Genomic DNA, 18337 nt, shown 5'->3' with positions numbered 1-18337 from the left:
GAAAATATTATTTTAGATTTAGTGTTAACTAACAGGGAAACGCAAATTAATGACATAAAAATAGGCAGTGAGCTAGGGCACAGTGCTCACAAAGAAATCAGATTTAGCATAGAATGGAAAAGATTTCTAGGAGAAAATTCTAAATCATTTATTAATTTGGGGTTTTCAAGATGACTACGAATGGTATTTGCAATTATCGATTCAAGTAACTTTTCCACAATATATGTTAAGCTAATTAGCCGATTGTTTGAAGCAAGTGATCTATCTCCTTTCTTGAAAATTAGTACCACATTAGCAACCTTCTACAACTCTGGCACGCTGCCTGACTACAATAATTTATTAAATATGGTAGATAATGGCCCGCAAAACTCCTATTTGCATTCTTTAAGTACCCTGGCAAACACTTCGTCCGGCCCTGGGGGATTGATTGGCTTGAGTTCCACTATTTGTTTAATAATATCCTTCCTGGTAACTGCTAAACTAGTCAACCTGTCCTCTTTCCCACCCACATAGACTTGTTCGGCTGAAGGCATAATGCTACGTTCCTGTTTAGTAAATACAGATAAAATATTTATTAAAAATACTACTAATCTCTTCGTCATTATCAGTTATCTGACCTGTCTCGGTTTTTAATGGACCCATCCTTTCCCTAATTTTTGTTCGATATAACTGAAAAAACTTTACAATTTATCTTTGCTTGTCCTGCTATGCGAACTTTCATAGTTTCTTTTTGCCCTCTTTATCTCTTTTTTTTTAACATTTCGAACAAGTTGGGAGCCGGTCGGCCGAGCGGACAGCACGCTGGACTTGTGATCCTGTGGTCCCGGGTTCGATCCCAGGCCCGGCGAGAAACAAGCCCTGTTACCTAGCAGTAAAATAGGTACCTGGGTGTTAGTCAGCTGTCACGGGCTGCTTCCTGGGGTGGAGGCCTGGTCGAGGACCGGGCCGCGGGGACACTAAAACAAAAAAAAACGAAAACATCTCAAGATAACCTCAAGAAGTTAGATGAATTCATGTTCTAAACTGACTTCCCTATTCTGAATCCTTTTGTACAAAGCTCTCTTTCTACCTATAAGGTTCTTCAGATCCTTTGTTATCCATTTCGTGTCATTATTATCCTATCTATTAAATTTGTAAGGCGTACAACGTTCCTGTGCTTTGCTTAGAATATTTTTATATAAATTATATTTTGAATCCACATTAAAATCCCTTTTTACATCACCCATCGCTGGATTCACGCCTCGTTCCAAGAGCAAACCCCCCCCCCCCCTCCCATGCCCAGGACTTTCCAGTCTATTTCACCCCCCAAAAAATTAGGCGATTAAAATCAGCTTTTCGAAAATCTGACACTTTTAACAGAATTTTCTCCTTCAAATCTATTACATTCTATGCAAAATCTGTTTTCTTTCTGATCACTGTTCCCTAGCTCACTCCCTATTTCGATGTCATTAATTTGTGTTTCCCTGCTAGTTAACATTAAATCTAAAATATTATATTCACGCATTGGTTCTTTGATGTGTTGCTTAAGGAAGCAATCGTTAATTAATTCTGGATAATCTTCGGCTTCATTATTCCCAGTTCTGTTAAGGCAGTTTATTCCACTAAAATGAAAGTCACCCATGACACATACTGTTTAACCTAGTTGATCTAGATATTTCATCCCAAAGATGCTTTGCTTCCATTCTGTCTCAGTTTGGTGGCCTGTAAAACTCCTATTATAAGATTTTTCGCTTTTTCGTTTAATTCTAGCCAAATAGTTTGTGAGTGTGGCTCAGTTTTGATTCCTTCTTTGAGATTACATCTCAAAATTTCCCCTAACATATATGGCTACTCCCCTTCCTCGTCTAATATATCTGTCTGTGTGAAATAGTTTAAATCCGTTTATTTGATATTCAGCTAATTGTTCTCTGTTTACTACATACATCCATGTTTTGGTAAGTGCAATAATGTCTTTTGTTTCTGTGCAGACAAGAGTATTTAAATTGTTTATTTTGTTTCTTAGACTCCTACTGTTTGTGTAATATACCTTAAGTGTATGGTTATTTTGAGGCCCTACTCCTTCCCTGTTCATTTTGCCAGTTTCCTTCCCCCTCACCAATGCATACTTTTATTGCCCCCTTTCTCCTTATCAATTCCCATACCACTATCTACTAACAGTTTAAACCTCTTCAAACCCCTCCAACTACAGGTTCCATCGATTTGGAAACAACAATAACGCCAGCCCCATATAAATGCACCCACATCCCGAGCATACGTGGCATTCCTTCCATAGAAGTGTTCCCAGTTATCAATGAATGATATTGCATTTGATATACAATATTTGTCCAGTCGGCAACTGACACCAAGTGCCCTCGGCAACTATTCATTCCAACTCCCTATCTTGGAAGAATGCCATATATGATAGAGATTCCTCTCTTGCTCATAACTAATTCTATGGCTGTCTTAAACCTCTGTATCAGTCCCTCACTCCTAACTCGTCCTGCATCATTTCCACCGGCACTGATTCAAATAATGGGTTAGTCCCCATTTCCAGCCATAATATTGTTCATCCTGTTTAGTATATCACCAATTTTTGCTCCCGGATAGCAAACCCTTAAGCTGTTTCCCTGTTACATGTTATCTGTGTGGTCTCCCGGGTCATCTTGCTTCAGCTTGCGATGTGGGAGCAGCTGCTAATGTAAATATCTTCAGGGAAGGTGATTTCCAATCCCCCGATCCCAGGAAGATCCTACGGGCGTGTTGGATAATAGCAGTGAACCGCCTGCCAGCCAGCCTGCTGTGGAGCCTGTCTCAGAGGCTTCCGCGGAGCCAGTGGAGCACCCTGGGCGTCCAAGGTCTGTCAATGGGATGGTGTGTGTGTGTGTGTGGATGCGGTTATGACTACAGAACTTAGTGTGGTGCCGTCTGTGCTGGTGGAAGTACACAGTGCACCGCCTGCTGTGCTAGTGTTCCTGGCTCCCCTGAGAGAGTCCCTGTCTGTTGCTGGAGAGCAGGTCGGGGGCTCTTGCTCCGCCTGTGGGGTCCCTGGCCATGGGTGGTTCCCCCCTCGTCTGAGGAGGCGGTTCTGACTGCCTCTCCAATGGAGGATGTGCACTTCCCTCGACGTCTACAGGACTACACTGGCGTTCATGACAGTATGAGAGTTGAGTTCGGACGATCTGAAACGTAGAAAGAAGCCTGCCCAGTTACGGTCCGTAAGTAGTCCAGACAAATTGATGCCTGTGGCAGGTGCGGGTAGGGTGGATGAGGCAGTGGTTGACGTGGAGCAGGGGCGGGGTGTGGTGGATCCCTTGCCGGTGAAGGCCAGTGGGCCCTCAGTGCCAGTGTACAGAGGTGGGGGTTCGTTGATCCCGGTGCCGGTGGTTGGGCAGATTTGTGTTTGCGGACTTGTGACCCCTCCTCTTGGGACCTTCTGCTTCTTCATGCTTCCCGTGCTCCTCGCCCTGCTTCTCGGTCTGATTTACCGTATTCGGCTTACAATATGCCGCCGGATTATTATATGGTGCCTGATCCTTGACCCATGTGTTTAGGGCTGCATCCCCCTTTTGATGCGGGCACCGAGTGAGTGTATTGTGGCTAGGTTTTGAAGTATCTCACTTCCTAGCTTGTGACGATTGTCTAGGTGTGTGTGTGTGGTGTGATGCGTTTAGTCTGTTTATTATCAGTTGTTCTCTTCGTTCTAGTAACTGGATTTCCTGTATCCCGTGTTCCCCTGTTTATTGTTCAGTTTGGATGTGGCTGTCTGCTTGTTTGGGGTTTAAGGCTTCCATCTAATTGCCTTCGTGTCATTGCTTTCGGTTTAGGTGTGGTCGAATGTTTGTTTAGGGTTATATACTTCCCCAACGTATATATATATAACGTATATATATAACGTATAACCCAACGTTTTGGGTTCTTCATTTCCGTGTTAAATGTGTTGGAGGAAGTAACGGCCTCAATTTGTTTTTAGTGGCTTTAGTATGTGTTTCTTTTCCACTGGTATGGGTTTATTGTTTTTTTCCTTGTATTGTATTGGATGTTTTTGCCGTATCTTTCAGTATACTATAATGTATTTCTGTTTTCCCTTGTTCTGTGTGTTTTCGCACTGTCCTGTGATGCGTGTACTTGTGTATCCAAGGTGTACGTATACTTTCTGTTATGTTTCAGTTTTTTGGTGTGTTTTTGGCCTGGTTTGTATTCTGTGTTTATGTACTGAGAGATTGATTTCTTCTTGTGTTGGGTAATATTTATGCAGATGTTTCTGGTGTTTCAGCCACAGGCTGAGTTTTATGTAGTTTTAGGGCTGGGTGTATAATATTGTTGTGATGAGATTTCAGCCTCATTTATTTAGGGAGTAGTAAGTGGTAAGCCAAGAGTTGAGTACCCACTTGATATGGACGATTGATGAAGCCAGGATATGATATTGGATTGCTACTGGGTTGTAGCAGCTTAGAGTGTTGTCCGATAATATTATATTTTTATTATATCATGTATTGTGTATGTTTTTTTTTATTAAATGTGTATTTTTAGGTTGTTTTTGCTCTTGTCCCGGTAAAGCTTCCCAGAAAGCAGGAGAAAGAGAGAAAGGGGTCACAGCTGCAGACAGGGTGGCAGAGAATACTAATTCACAAAAGGGGACTTACGAGATCATTCCAAACAAGGAGAGAGTGGGGAGTCATGGTGGCACAAGTAGAGTGTATACACAAGACAACGAGGCCAGTGTTGGAGCTGGACCCCTAAACGTGTGATGCTGAACCCCTCTCCGAGATCAAGAGGCGTACAGGGTGATCTCCTGAGTAAGTTTCAATCACTCCAGTGTTCACTGTTGGTCGACCGACAGTAGCGGGAGTGTGGCTGCCGTGGTCGGTTGTCTGTTCCGGCAGAGAGTGGTTGGGGGACGTTGTCCGCCTGTACGCAAGTGACAGTCTAGTACAACAAACAGAGCTTTCTTTGGAGGCTAAAGTGTTAATATTAATTTAACACTTTCGCCCGGCGACGACGCCCGGCGACGTTCCATAAGCCCCAACACCCTCAGGCTAGAACATAAACAAGTTTTCTATATGTGTCGTTGATGGTAAACGAGTATTCTATATTTGGCGTTAATGACAGTATGGGAGTATTCTATAGGTCGTGTTGAAGACAGTATGCGAGTTTCCTTAAATGGTGTTAATGACAATATGCGAGTATTCTATATATGGCGATGGTGGCTATATATGGTGGTGTTGATTACAGTATGCCAGTATTCTGTATGTGGTATAGAAAAATAATAATAATGATACTGTTAATAATACAATATGTATGGTAGATATAGCAATAAAGTTAGAGTGTATTTAACAAAACCCGTAAATTGATACAGCAGGGTTACATTTTTTAAAGAGCCTCCGGATCCACGCCAACAACTCTCTCAGCTGGTGACAACAAGCACTAAGGCACCACAGGGTGGACAAGCAGTAGCAAAGGTAGTCAGACCTATTACTATCCTTAAAGTAAATATCTAAATTTTTGGTTGGTAGATCCCTGCCAAGCTGTCTGCATGCAAGTCTCACTCACTGTTGTTGACTCTCAGGTTGCTCGCTTGGAGGTGACCATCACCTCAGAGGAAGGAGAAGGAAGGAGTCCCCCAGGACCCTTGCTGGTGACGCAGGACGTGGTGGGGACGCTTCTGGGGCAGGACCTCACCAGACGCCTCCCCAGCAGGAGCTCCACACAGATTGTGGTGGGAGCGTGGCTGGTGTTGGCCTTCATCGTGGGCACGGCTTACCGGGGCAACCTTACTGCCTTCCTCACTGTACTCAAGTACCCGCCCAGACCAGAGAACCTCGAGCAGCTCTTAAAGACAGATGCAAGGTGGGTACTGGCCAAGATCTGTGTCTACACGCTTGTTGCTGCTGTTGTGAGTCTATTATGTCTATTGTGACATCCTTGCTGCCTGCCTCACTGTGGTCAAGTACCCGGCCAGACCAGAGAACCTCGAGCAGCTCTTAAAGACAGATGCAAGCTAGGTGGGTGCTGGCCAAGATCTGTGTCTACACGCTTGTTGCTGCTGTTGTGAGTCTATTATGTCTATTGTGACATCCTTGCTGCCTTCCTCACTGTGGTCAAGTACCCGGCCAGACCAGATGTGCCAGACCGTACCCGGCCAGACCTATTCAGGAAAACGTGTTGAGTATTATGAAATGTTCACTCTTTGTGGCATGTGTAGCGGTGAACACATTTCTTATTACCCCCTGAAATGATCTAAAAAAAATAATTGTTAAAACAAGTTAGTCCTTGTGTGTAGACTAATGAGCAATTGGGTAAATATCAATTATGCAACTGTGACTGTTTCCCTGTCCTGTTTGCTTACGTAAGACATGGTCACAAGCCTGGTCAAGCAATGCGCTCCAGCGACCATGACTAAACATATTAATATACTTGTGGCTTGTCTTCAAATCTTTAAATGATAACCTCTTTCAGCTATTGAAAACTGAATGAGTTTAGGTAGCCTTAATTTTTTTATTTCAGATAACCTAAAATACGGCCATTGAAACATGTAATAACATTTAGCATTATATAGTCTCTTAATATACTACAGGATGGTAAGAAGCGGAAGTTTAACTCTTAGCACACACACCGCTCCTGTGCCAGGTAAGTCCACTACGGGCTCACCATAGCCCGTGCTACTTGGCCCCGTTCTTGTACCAGGTAAGGTACGGGCTCACCATAGCCCGTGCTACTTGGCCCCGTTCTTGTACCAGGTAAGGTACGGGCTCACCATAGCCCGTGCTACTTGGCCCCGTTCTTGTACCAGGTAAGGTACGGGCTCACCATAGCCCGTGCTACTTGGCCCCGTTCTTGTACCAGGTAAGGTACGGGCTCACCATAGTCCGTGCTACTTGCCCCGTTCTTGTACCAGGTAAGGTACGGGCTCACCATAGCCCGTGCTACTTGGAACTCGTTCCGAGTAGCTGATTTTCAAACAACAACAACAACAACGATAACAAGCGATTTGTGAAAAAGAGGAAAAATACATGAGTCAGAAGATATGCTGTAGGCAGAACCCTTGAAGAAACCTCTGAAGGCCAGATTCATCTGCCCACAGGAGTAGTGCTTGTGTTTGGCGGTCAGCTGGTTACCCTGCCATGTGGCTTTTTCCCGCCCTCCCCTGCCATGTGGCTTGTTCCCGTCCTCCCCTGCCTGGTGGCTTGTTCCTGCCCTCCCCTGCCATGTGGCTTGTTCCTGCCCTCCCCTGCCTGGTGGCTTGTTCCCGCCCTCCCCTGCCTGGTGACTTGTTCCCGTCCTCCCCTGCCTGGTGGCTTGTTCCCGCCCTCCCCTGCCTGGTGGCTTGTTCCCGCCCTCCCCTGCCTGGTGGCTTGTTCCTGCCCTCCCCTGCCTGGTGGCTTGTTCCCGCCCTCCCCTGCCTGGCGGCTTGTTCCCGTTCTCCCCTGCCTGGTGGCTTGTTCCTGCCCTCCCCTGCCTGGTGGCTTGTTCCCGCCATCCCCTGCCATGTGGCTTGTTCCCGCCCTCCCCTGCCTGGTGGCTTGTTCCTGCCCTCCCCTGCCTGGTGGCTTGTTCCCGTCCTCCCCTGCCTGGTGGCTTGTTCCTGCCCTCCCCTGCCTGGTGGCTTGTTCCTGCCCTCCCCTGCCTGGCGGCTTGTTCCCGTCCTCCCCTGCCTGGTGGCTTGTTCCCGTCCTCCCCTGCCTGGTGGCTTGTTCCTGCCCTCCCCTGCCTGGTGACTGGTTCCCTGCCTGGTTGCTTGTTCCCGCCCTCCCCTGCCTGGTGGCTTGTTCCCGCCCTCCCCTGCCTGGTAGCTTGTTCCTGCCCTCCCCTGCCTGGTGACTGGTTCCCTGCCTGGTGGCTTGTTCCCGTCCTCCCCTGCCTGGTGGCTTGTTCCTGCCCTCCCCTGCCTGGTGGCTTGTTCCTGCCCTCCCCTGCCTGGTAGCTTGTTCCTGCCCTCCCCTGCCTGGTGGCTTGTTCCCGTCCTCTCCTGCCTGGTGGCTTGTTCCTGCCCTCCCCTGCCTGGTAGCTTGTTCCTGCCCTCCCCTGCCTGGTAGCTTGTTCCTGCCCTCCCCTGCCTGGTGGCTTGTTCCCGTCCTCCCCTGCCTGGTGGCTTGTTCCTACCCTCCCCTGCCTGGTGGCTTGTTCCTGCCCTCCCCTGCCTGGTGGCTTGTTCCCGTCCTCCCCTGCCTGGTGGCTTGTTCCTGCCCTCCCCTGCCTGGTGGCTTGTTCCCGCCCTCCCCTGCCTGGTGCTTGCTCCCGTCCTCCCCTGCCTGGTGGCTTGTTCCTGCCCTCCCCTGCCTGGTGGCTTGTTCCTGCCCTCCACTGCCTGGTGGCTTGTTCCTACCCTCCCCTGCCTGGTGGCTTGTTCCTGCCCTCCCCTGCCTGGTGGCTTGTTCCCGTCCTCCCCTGCCTGGTGGCTTGTTCCTGCCCTCCCCTGCCTGGTGGCTTGTTCCCGCCCTCCCCTGCCTGGTGCTTGCTCCCGTCCTCCCCTGCCTGGTGGCTTGTTCCTGCCCTCCCCTGCCTGGTGGCTTGTTCCTGCCCTCCACTGCCTGGTAACTGGTTCCCTGCCTAGTGGCTTGTTCCCGCCCTCCCCTGCCTGGTGGCTTGTTCCTGCCCTCCCCTGCCTGGTAGCTTGTTCCTGCCCTCCCCTGCCTGGTGGCTTGTTCCCGCCCTCCCCTGCCTGGTGGTTTGTTCCCGTCCTCCCCTGCCTGGTGGCTTGTTCCTGCCCTCCCCTGCCTGGTGGCTTGTTCCTGCCCTCCCCTGCCTGGTAGCTTGTTCCTGCCCTCCCCTGCCTGGTGGCTTGTTCCCGTCCTCTCCTGCCTGGTGGCTTGTTCCTGCCCTCCCCTGCCTGGTAGCTTGTTCCTGCCCTCCCCTGCCTGGTAGCTTGTTCCTGCCCTCCCCTGCCTGGTGGCTTGTTCCCGTCCTCCCCTGCCTGGTGGCTTGTTCCTACCCTCCCCTGCCTGGTGGCTTGTTCCTGCCCTCCCCTGCCTGGTGGCTTGTTCCCGTCCTCCCCTGCCTGGTGGCTTGTTCCTGCCCTCCCCTGCCTGGTGGCTTTTTCCCGCCCTCCCCTGCCTGGTGCTTGCTCCCGTCCTCCCCTGCCTGGTGGCTTGTTCCTGCCCTCCCCTGCCTGGTGGCTTGTTCCTGCCCTCCACTGCCTGGTGACTGGTTCCCTGCCTAGTGGCTTGTTCCCGCCCTCCCCTGCCTGGTGGCTTGTTCCTGCCCTCCCCTGCCTGGTAGCTTGTTCCTGCCCTCCCCTGCCTGGTGGCTTGTTTCTGCCCTCCCCTGCCTGGTGGCTTGTTCCCGCCCTCCCCTGCCTGGTGCTTGCTCCCGTCCTCCCCTGCCTGGTGGCTTGTTCCTGCTCTACCCTGCCTGGTGGCTTGTTCCTGCCCTCCCCTGCCTGGTGGCTTGTTCCCGCCCTCCCCTGCCTGGTGGTTTGTTCCTGCCCTCCCCTGCCTGGTGGCTTGTCCCTGCCCTCCCCTGCCTGGTGGCTTGTTCCTGCCCTCCCCTACCTGGTGGCTTGTTCCTGCCCTCCCCTGCCTGGTGGTTTGTTCCTGCCCTCCCCTGCCTGGTGACTTGTTCCTGCCCTCCCCTGCCTGGTGGCTTGTTCCTGCCCTACCGTGCCTGGTGGCTTGTTCCTGCCCTCCCCTGCCAGGTGGCTTGTTCCTGCCCTCCCCTGCCTGGTGACTTGTTCCTGCCCTCCCCTGCCTGGTGGCTTGTTCCCGCCCTCCCCTGCCTGGTGACTTGTTCCCGTCCTCCCTTGCCTGGCGGCTTGTTCCTGCCCTCCCCTGCCTGGTGACTTGTTCCCGCGCTCCCCTGCCTGGTGGCTTGTATTGTAGTGTGGGTTGGTGGTGTTGTCGTGTTGTTGGTCTTTCTTTCTGGACAGCCGAACCCACAACTCGGTAGAGTGCTAATACTATACCAGGAGATCACCCTGGGCGCTTCTGGCTCTTGGAGAGAGGCTGATGTTGAGCCCCTCGTTTAAGGGATGCGGCTCCAATACTCAGCCTCGTTGTCACGTGCACACACCCACTCGAGCCACTGCGACTCCCCACTCTCTCCTTATGTGATATGATATCCTCAGTCCCCTTTGACTTATTAGTTTTTCATTCAACCCTTTCCACAGCAGTGGTTTTTGGTTCTTTCTCTCTCTCTCTCCTTCTTTACAACATCCTGGGAAGTCTCACTAGGACAAGGGCAAACACCAGCAAATTGGAATACATTTACTGAACCAAGCACATACACAATACATACACATATATAATAATAATAATGAATCCTACACTCTATACTATTTCAGTCAGGTTGCACTCCAACACCATCAGAACTCTATCAACAGCTTATCAAGTGGATTCCTATCTCCTGATTCACCACCTGATACTATCAACCTCCTCAAGTAGATCAACTCTTATAATACAATGTTGCACTATCAGCAAGAGAATATACATCTGTAAACATGTGCAAGGAAAATTGGCGTATGAATGCAATAACATAAATATCATTATAAATGTTCCTCGATATACAGCAATGATCCATCGATCACCCTATCAGCCCTAGAACACATACATCTGTAGGTAATCCAGCCTACGACTGTAACTTTATACTTCAGTATAAACACTCCTTGGTACAAGAATGGCAAACAATCACTCACCTTTCACTGCGTCTTGCACGCTAATGACAGCCAAACACTCTCTCGACTCCCTACAAGTAATCATTTAGAATTTCCCTTCCACATCTATAAGTTCACTACCCTGATCTCTTCAGGTTCTTCCGAGTTTACCTACCAGGATCCTCCGCAGCTCCTCCAGACTGCTACACCATGAAGTCTTCCTTGAGCAACTATGGTGCTTCACCACCTCTACAGAAGCACGTGACACTCCTCTTCACTGCTTCTCCTCACAGCTCGAGGTCCTCTCCTCCACTACCTTGGAGTCTCATCAACTACTCCCTCTGTGCTGGCTGCGAAGTTCTCAGCAACTTCTTCCCTAAAGACAAACCTGCAACCCATTTACACTCCAATAAAAATGTTTCCCCTTTAAACACAAACAAAAATATCCACACAATATGTTTGCCTCCAACATCTATCTGCTCTCTACATACTGTGAGAGTGGACTCCCCCATTTTGGGCTGGTCCATGCTCCGCTTTGCCCGGTGGTCCTCACTCACTCTGGGTGGGTCCTCCGCCGTCAGGAGCTGGGCTCCCTCAGTCACCTGCCAGCACTCAAAGGAGACGGATGTCGCTCCGTCCTCCAGGACGTTCCTCGCACTCCACTCTCTTATTTTAGGCCTTCTGCCTTATCAAAACATGTCTAACTTATCAATATACATTGATACTGTCGCTGGGCACATGACCAACTACAAGTAATATAAGTAATTATACAAGTAAAATTTTAAGCTATTGACTAGCTTAAAATCGTGCTTACCACAGATTGTTCAGTCGAGGGCGCTCCTCCCTCTGATGGAGTCTGGTCAGGGCACTCCCACGCTCACGATAATATCTCTGGGCGGCTTAATAAACACTACTCGCCGACCAGGACTTGAGACCACAACGTTCCCAGCTCGATTCCACAGCTGGAACATCTACACACTTCTCTCTTGAAGATATATCACTAGGGGTTCCTTTCTGACGGGTGCTCAAACGGAGCACGGCTTCCCTCTGCGATGTCTGGCACTCAAGTCAGGTCAAAGCCCTCCAGAAGTGAGCCTCACGCCTCCAGCAAATTATCCACATCTCCAAACCAGTCATTTATCTATTTTCTTATTCACTGCCTATAATCTCAAATTGTTTATTAAATCCGATCAACTATTTTACATCTGTGTTATCACCTCTATATTTCCTAGACCTTCTAGTCAGGTCAGGCTTGATAGAATAATTCTCAAAGGGGAGACTCGTTTTTCGGCGGCCTGGGATCATAACACTTGGTCCCACCCTCCCCTGCCTGGTGGCTTGTTCCTGCCCTCCCCTGCCTGGTGGCTTGTTCCTGCCCTCCCCTGCCTGGTGGCTTGTTTCTGCCCTCCCCTGCCTGGTGGCTTGTTCCTGCCCTCCCCTGCCTGGTGGCTTGTTCCTGCCCTCCCCTGCCTGGTGGCTTGTTCCTGACCTCCTCTGCCTGGTGGCTTGTTTCTGCCCTCCCCTGCCTGGTGGCTTGTTCCCGTCCTCCTCTGCCTAGTGACTTGTTCCCACCCTCCCCTGCCTGGTGGCTTGTTTCTGCCCTCCCCTGCCTGGTGGCTTGTTCCTGCCCTCCCCTGCCTGGTGGCTTGTTCCTGCCCTCCCCTGCCTGGTGGCTTGTTCCTGACCTCCTCTGCCTGGTGGCTTGTTTCTGCCCTCCCCTGCCTGGTGGCTTGTTCCTGCCCTTCCCTGCCTTTTGGCTTGTTCCCGTCCTCCCCTGCCTGGTGGCTTGTTCCTGCCCTCCCCTGCCTGGTGGCTTGTTCCCGCCCTCCCCTGCCTGGTGGCTTGTTCCCATACTCCCCTGCCTGGTGGCTTGTTCCTGACCTCCTCTGCCTGGTGGCTTGTTTCTGCCCTCCCCTACCTGGTGACTTGTTCCTGCCCTCCCCTGCCTGGTGGCTTGTTCCCGTCCTCCCCTGCCTGGTGGCTTGTTCCTGCCCTCCCCTGCCTGGTGGCTTGTTCCCGCCCTCCCCTGCCTGGTGGCTTGTTCCCACCCTTCCCTGTCTGGTGGCTTGTTCCTGCCCTCCCCTGCCTGGTGGCTTGTTCCCGCCCTCCCCTGCCTGGTGGCTTGTTCCCATACTCCCCTGCCTGGTGGCTTGTTCCCACCCTTCCCTGTCTGGTGGCTTGTTCCCGCCCTCCCCTGCCTGGTGGCTTGTTCCCGATCTCCCCTTCCTGGTGGCTTGTTCCCGCCCTCCCCTACCTGGTGGCTTGTTCCCACCCTTCCCTGTCTGGTGGCTTGTTCCCGTCCTCCCCTGCCTGATGGCTTGTTCCCGCCCTCCCCTGCCTGGTGGCTTGTTCCCATACTCCCCTGCCTGGTGGCTTGTTCCTGCCCTCCCCTGCCTGGTGGCTTGTTCCCGTTCTCCCCTGCCTGGTTGCTTGTTCCCGTTCTCCCCTGCCTGGTGGCTTGTTCCCGTTCTCCCCTGCCTGGTGGCTTGTTCCCGTTCTCCCCTGCCTGGTGGCTTGTTCCCGTTCTCCCCTGCCTGGTGGCTTGTTCCCGTTCTCCCCTGCCTGGAGGCTTGTTCCCACCCTCCCCTACCTGGTGGCTTGTTCCCGCCCTCCCCAGTATGGTGGCTTGTTCCCGCCCTCCCCTGCCTGGTGGCTGGTTCCTGCCCTCCCCTGCCTGGTGGCTTGTTCCTGCGCTCCTGTGCCTGGTAGATTGTTCCTGCCCTTTCCTGCCTGGTGGCTTGTTCTCCCCCAACCTGATGGCTTGTTTCCGCCCTTAGTAGTGGAAACCAGGCCTACGAGCTATCACTTCGAGAAGTTAAAAGTGTTTGCTCGTAGGCGCACTCATTTTTCGTCACCTCGGCGTGTGATTGCTTGTAGACCGTGACATTTTGTTTTTTTCTGCAATTAATTCCTCATTGTCCAAGTCATTTTAGAGGTGCCACTGCTACTGAGTGCTCGTAGTTTAGGTCATTTTATGTTATATCAACAACGCCAGCCAATCTTCATCTTCCCTGTATAAGTCCATTTTATGTTATGGTATATTTATGTGAAGGGGATTAAAAGGCCGCCTTTCATCTAGCCATGTTTTCCGTTAACTTGGCTAGTGATTGCTCGCCTTCTAGCCCCTGAAAATTTCGCTCAAGGGGATTGAAAGGCCGCTTCCCGTCGCACATATATTTCATTACCTCGGTGACCCTGCACAGACATCGCTAATGGTAATTGATGTCAGTCAATCTTCATCTACCCTGAATAAGTCCTTTTTCTGTTATGGTTTATTTATTCCCTTTTCAATATTTATGGGAAAGAGGATTAAAACGCCGCCTTCCATTAAGTCTAATGTACATTAGCGTCATCCATAATCTTTCCGTAATAAGCCCGTTTTCTGTAATAGCATATTCAACCCCATTTTCTTTTTGTTCCCCATTTTCAAAAAAATAATTTTTTCTGGTCAAGACCGCATTTTGAATATAAAAAATGAAATTGCAGAAGGCCTTTGTAGGGAACCATACAGGATCTTCTATTTACTTACAGCTCATGTTAAACATACGAACACTACTCAACCCCCAGTTGAAGTCTCCAAGTACATGCAAATATTTGTTACTAGCAGTACCCAGCTACGCGTTGCTGTGGCTCAGCCTTCCCCCTCTCCCAGTCCTCCCCACCATTCCCCCCTCACCCATCTCCTCGGCCCCCCAACCATTCTCCACTCCATCATACCCTCGTCCTCCCCACCATTCCCCACTCCACCATCCCCCTCTTCCTTCCCACCATGCCCTACTCCCCTGTCCCCTTTGTCCTCCCCACCATTCTCCATTCCCCCATCCCCTCGTCCCCACCATCCCAAATTCCCCCGTCCCCTCGTCCTTCCCCAACATTACCCCCTCCCTTGTCCCCTTCATCTCTCACTTCCGTCCCCTCGTCATCGCCACCATTCCCCACTTCCTCATCCAAAGCCTTCTCAAATGGTCTGATGTTCCCATCAGAAAATTGGGAACATCAAGTGATCTGATGTTCCCATTACTCAAATATAAGAAAAACAGTTACAAAATGAAATGAAAATATGAAAAAAATATAAAAATAAACTATACTCACGAAATGAAGGGTATGGTAAACAACACAGCTCAATTCCAATGCAATTCATACAAAATAATTAAATCGAAGTGAAAATAAATCAAAATCTATGAAAATTCAATTTACCAATGCAATCAGAAACATTGATATGGAATTGTAACATATTTAGTATAGCATGTGTGTTGCTCTTACATGCAACAGATGGCGCTATTTTTCAAGAAAAGCATAGTTTTACCTGTCACAGGTGTGGCATCTATACTTATACTTACGAAATGAACGGTATGGTAAACAACACAGCTCAATTCCAACACAATGTCACACAAAATAATTCAATAAAAAATAAAATAAATGGAAATCTATCAAAATAAAATTTATCAACGCAATCGGAAGCATTGAAATGGATTTCGTGACATATTTAGTATAGCGTTCATGTTGCTATTATGTGCAACAGATGGCGCTGTTTTTCAAAAACGCATGTTTTTACCTGTCACAGGTGTGGCATCTATATAGTAGGCATATAAAAATATGCGCCTATTTCAATGCAACATTGTGTCAAAATATCATGGAAATCGGTGAAGAACTTTCGGAGATTACAGCGTGTGTTGCTTTTACATCCAATAGATGGCGCTGTTTTTCAAAAAACATATGTTTTTACGTGTCACAGGTGTGGCATGCATATAGTAGATACATAAAGAAGCGCCTATTCGAATGCAACGTTGTGTCACAATTTCACAGCAATCGGTAAAGAGGTCGCGAAGATTTCCCTCACATAAAAAACACAGCATTCAGAAAAAGCATGTTTTTTTTTTTTACCATCACAGACGTGACATCTATATAGTATGATCTCTCTCTCTCTCTCTCTCTCTCTCTCTCTCTCTCTCTCTCTCTCTCTCTCTCTCTCTCTCTCTCTCTCTCTCTCTCTCTCTCTCTCTCTCTCTCTCTTACAGACTCTTTTACCGTCACAGACGTGACAGCTATATAGTATGTATATAAGAACCTGCTCGGATGCAAATGGAATGTTGTGTGAAAATTTCAAAACAGTCGGTGAAGAACATTCTGAGATTAGCGGTAATGCACAAACGAACATTTCCATTGTTATTTATATAGATTATATAATTTTCAAAACAAAAGCTATGACATAACTCGGACATTTTCATTTATTCCTCTCTCACTGCCAATCCCATGAACGCCTCATTATGGCTCAAAATGGCCCATTCCCCCCCCCCCCCCCCGCTCCCCCCGCTCCCCACTGTAGCATATACCCATCTATGTCCAATCAAAATATTCATTCAGTGTACATATATATGACTGAGATTATGTAGATATACATAGGAACTGCCTCATATGGGTAAAATAGGCCACCTGCAGTTACTTTCATTCTTATGTTCTCATAACCCTAATAATAGAAAGTCATAATCCCCAATGAGGTCTGCTCCACCAATGGGGTACGTTGACGTACCATGCCCATGACGTCACAAAGTGGTTCCAGTAAGGGATTAATATCGCCTCTCATTAACACAGATGTGTGATGATCTCACAGTATCCTAACGTTTCAGCGGTCGGTGACGTCACGAGCTATGCAATGATGCCTTGGCATCCTACTTATTTTCGTAACATTTTTTGTTTAACAATAATAATAATAATAATAATAATAATAATAATAATAATAATAATAATATTAATAATAATGATAATAAAAAATGGCTAGACTAACCATCCCCAACCTAACCTAACATCATTAAAAATTTTGCCATCCTTAAACCTAACCTAACCAGGGGTTTAAGAATATATATTCTTTTATTAATACTAAGAACATAAGAATGAAGGCAACTACAGAAGGCCTATTAGCCCATACGAGGCAGCTCCTATATATATATCCAACCAATATCATTCATATTTATGTCCAACCTACGCTTGAAACAATCAAGGGACCCCCACTTCCAGTATTAGTTTACAATAATAGTTTGTAATAAATTGCTTACATTCTAGTTTTAAGCAATGGGGACGCTCAATATATCAGGTGATACTATCTATAACCGCAGTTCTGGTTCATTGCACGCATATATACAGCAGCAATTCCTCATCTATTTGAGGAAAGATAATTACCTATACAACAGCAATTATGAAACGCTGTAGCTAGATATCGTACTATAATCCACAGGTAGTTACTGTTCATCTGGCTACTTTAGTGGATTATTACCTGTGTTCATAGGTAAGTAAACTGTAATCACATCCATCAAATTGCTGACCAAATGTCGCATCACAATTCATCCATCTGACAGCCCAGCTGGATCCTTGCCACTATATTCATAAGTTAATCATTCTCAAACCTCAAAAATCTTAATCTTGCTGCACAAATCAGCTAACGTGTTTCTAAACCAACAGTCACAAATACATACTTACCTACACATACTCCACAACCCATACATGCATAAAGAATGGCCTGTTGTGCCACCATAGCCCCAATCAGATGTAATTTATACCACATTAATCCCTAAAATGTATTAAGAACAAGATTTCAGTAACCCCCACAGTTCATTCACTCTAAGTAATCTTAAATTTTTATACTGTACTAGTTTTTGCGGGGGGGTTGAGTTCTGACATTTTGGTCCCACCTCTCAACCGTCAATCAACTGGTGTACAGATTCCTGAGCATACTGGGCTCTATCAAATATACATTTGAAACTGTATGGAGTCAGCCTCCACCATATCTCTACTTAATACATTCCATTCGATAACTACTCTGACCGTGAAAAAATTCTTTCTAACGTCTCTGTGGCTCATCTGGGTGTTAAGTTTCCACCTGTGTCCCCTTGTTCGTGTTCCACCCGTGCTAAAGAGTTTCTCTTTCTCCACCCTGTTAATTCCCCTGAGAATTTTGTAGGTGGTTATCATGTCTCCCCTTACTCTTCTGTTTTCCAGGGATGTAAGGTTCAGCTCCCTTACCCTTTCCTCGTAACTCATACCTCTCAGTTCCGGGACTTGTCTAGTGGCATACCTCTGAATCTTCTCTAACTTTGTCTTGAGTTTAACTAGGTATTTACTCTAGGCTGGAGCGGCATACTCCAGGATTGGTCTTACATAAGTGGTATACAGGGTCCTGAACGATTCCTTACACAAGTTTCTAAAGGCAGTTCTTATGTTGGCCAGTCTGGCATGTGCCGCTGACGACATCGTTTTGATGTGGGCCTCTGGGGACAGGTTCGGTGTGATATCAACTCCCAGATCTCTCTCTCTATTTGACTCTTGCGGAATATCACCTCCCAGATCGTACATTATGTTCAGCCTTCTGTTCCTTTCGCCTAATTTCATTACATTACGCTTTCCTGAGTTGAACTTTAGTAGCCATTTTCTAGACCATTCCACCAGGTCATCCTGTAGTCTCTGTTAACTCATAATAATGCATACCAATCAGCAAGGTAACCATATTATTCCAGCAAGTCCAAAATTTTATTAAATACCCAAATATTCATATACATATATTTTAGTCATACATACATACGTATGTGCATATTGTTACGCTTATCTCCGGCATAGCATTAGATTCTGCCTGTTGCTTACCACCAATGTATCTGCATGCTCCAACGTCATGCTCCAACGTCATGCTCCAACGTCATGCTCCAACATCATGCTCCAACGTCATGCTCCAACATCATGCTCCAACGTCATGCTCCAACATCATGCTCCAACGTCATGCTCCAA

At 48.1% G+C, this 18337-nt stretch overlaps 1 protein-coding gene across 1 annotated transcript in view; it reads left to right on the top strand.

Annotated features, from left to right (window-relative positions):
* Nucleotides 1-18337, top strand: part of LOC123772737 (ionotropic receptor 93a-like) — a 96019-nt gene that overhangs the window by 64977 nt on the left and 12705 nt on the right. Inside the window, exon 4 of the mRNA XM_069303688.1 lies at nt 5546-5826. Within this exon, the coding sequence (XP_069159789.1) occupies nt 5546-5826 (281 nt within the window). The remainder of the gene's footprint in view (nt 1-5545; nt 5827-18337) is intronic.

Source organism: Procambarus clarkii, chromosome 50 (genome assembly GCF_040958095.1).
Source record: "Procambarus clarkii isolate CNS0578487 chromosome 50, FALCON_Pclarkii_2.0, whole genome shotgun sequence".
Classification (NCBI taxonomy): Eukaryota; Metazoa; Arthropoda; class Malacostraca; order Decapoda; family Cambaridae; genus Procambarus; species Procambarus clarkii.
The sequence above is the reverse complement of the archived record's forward strand: the minus strand, read 5'-3'. Positions and strand labels throughout refer to the sequence as shown.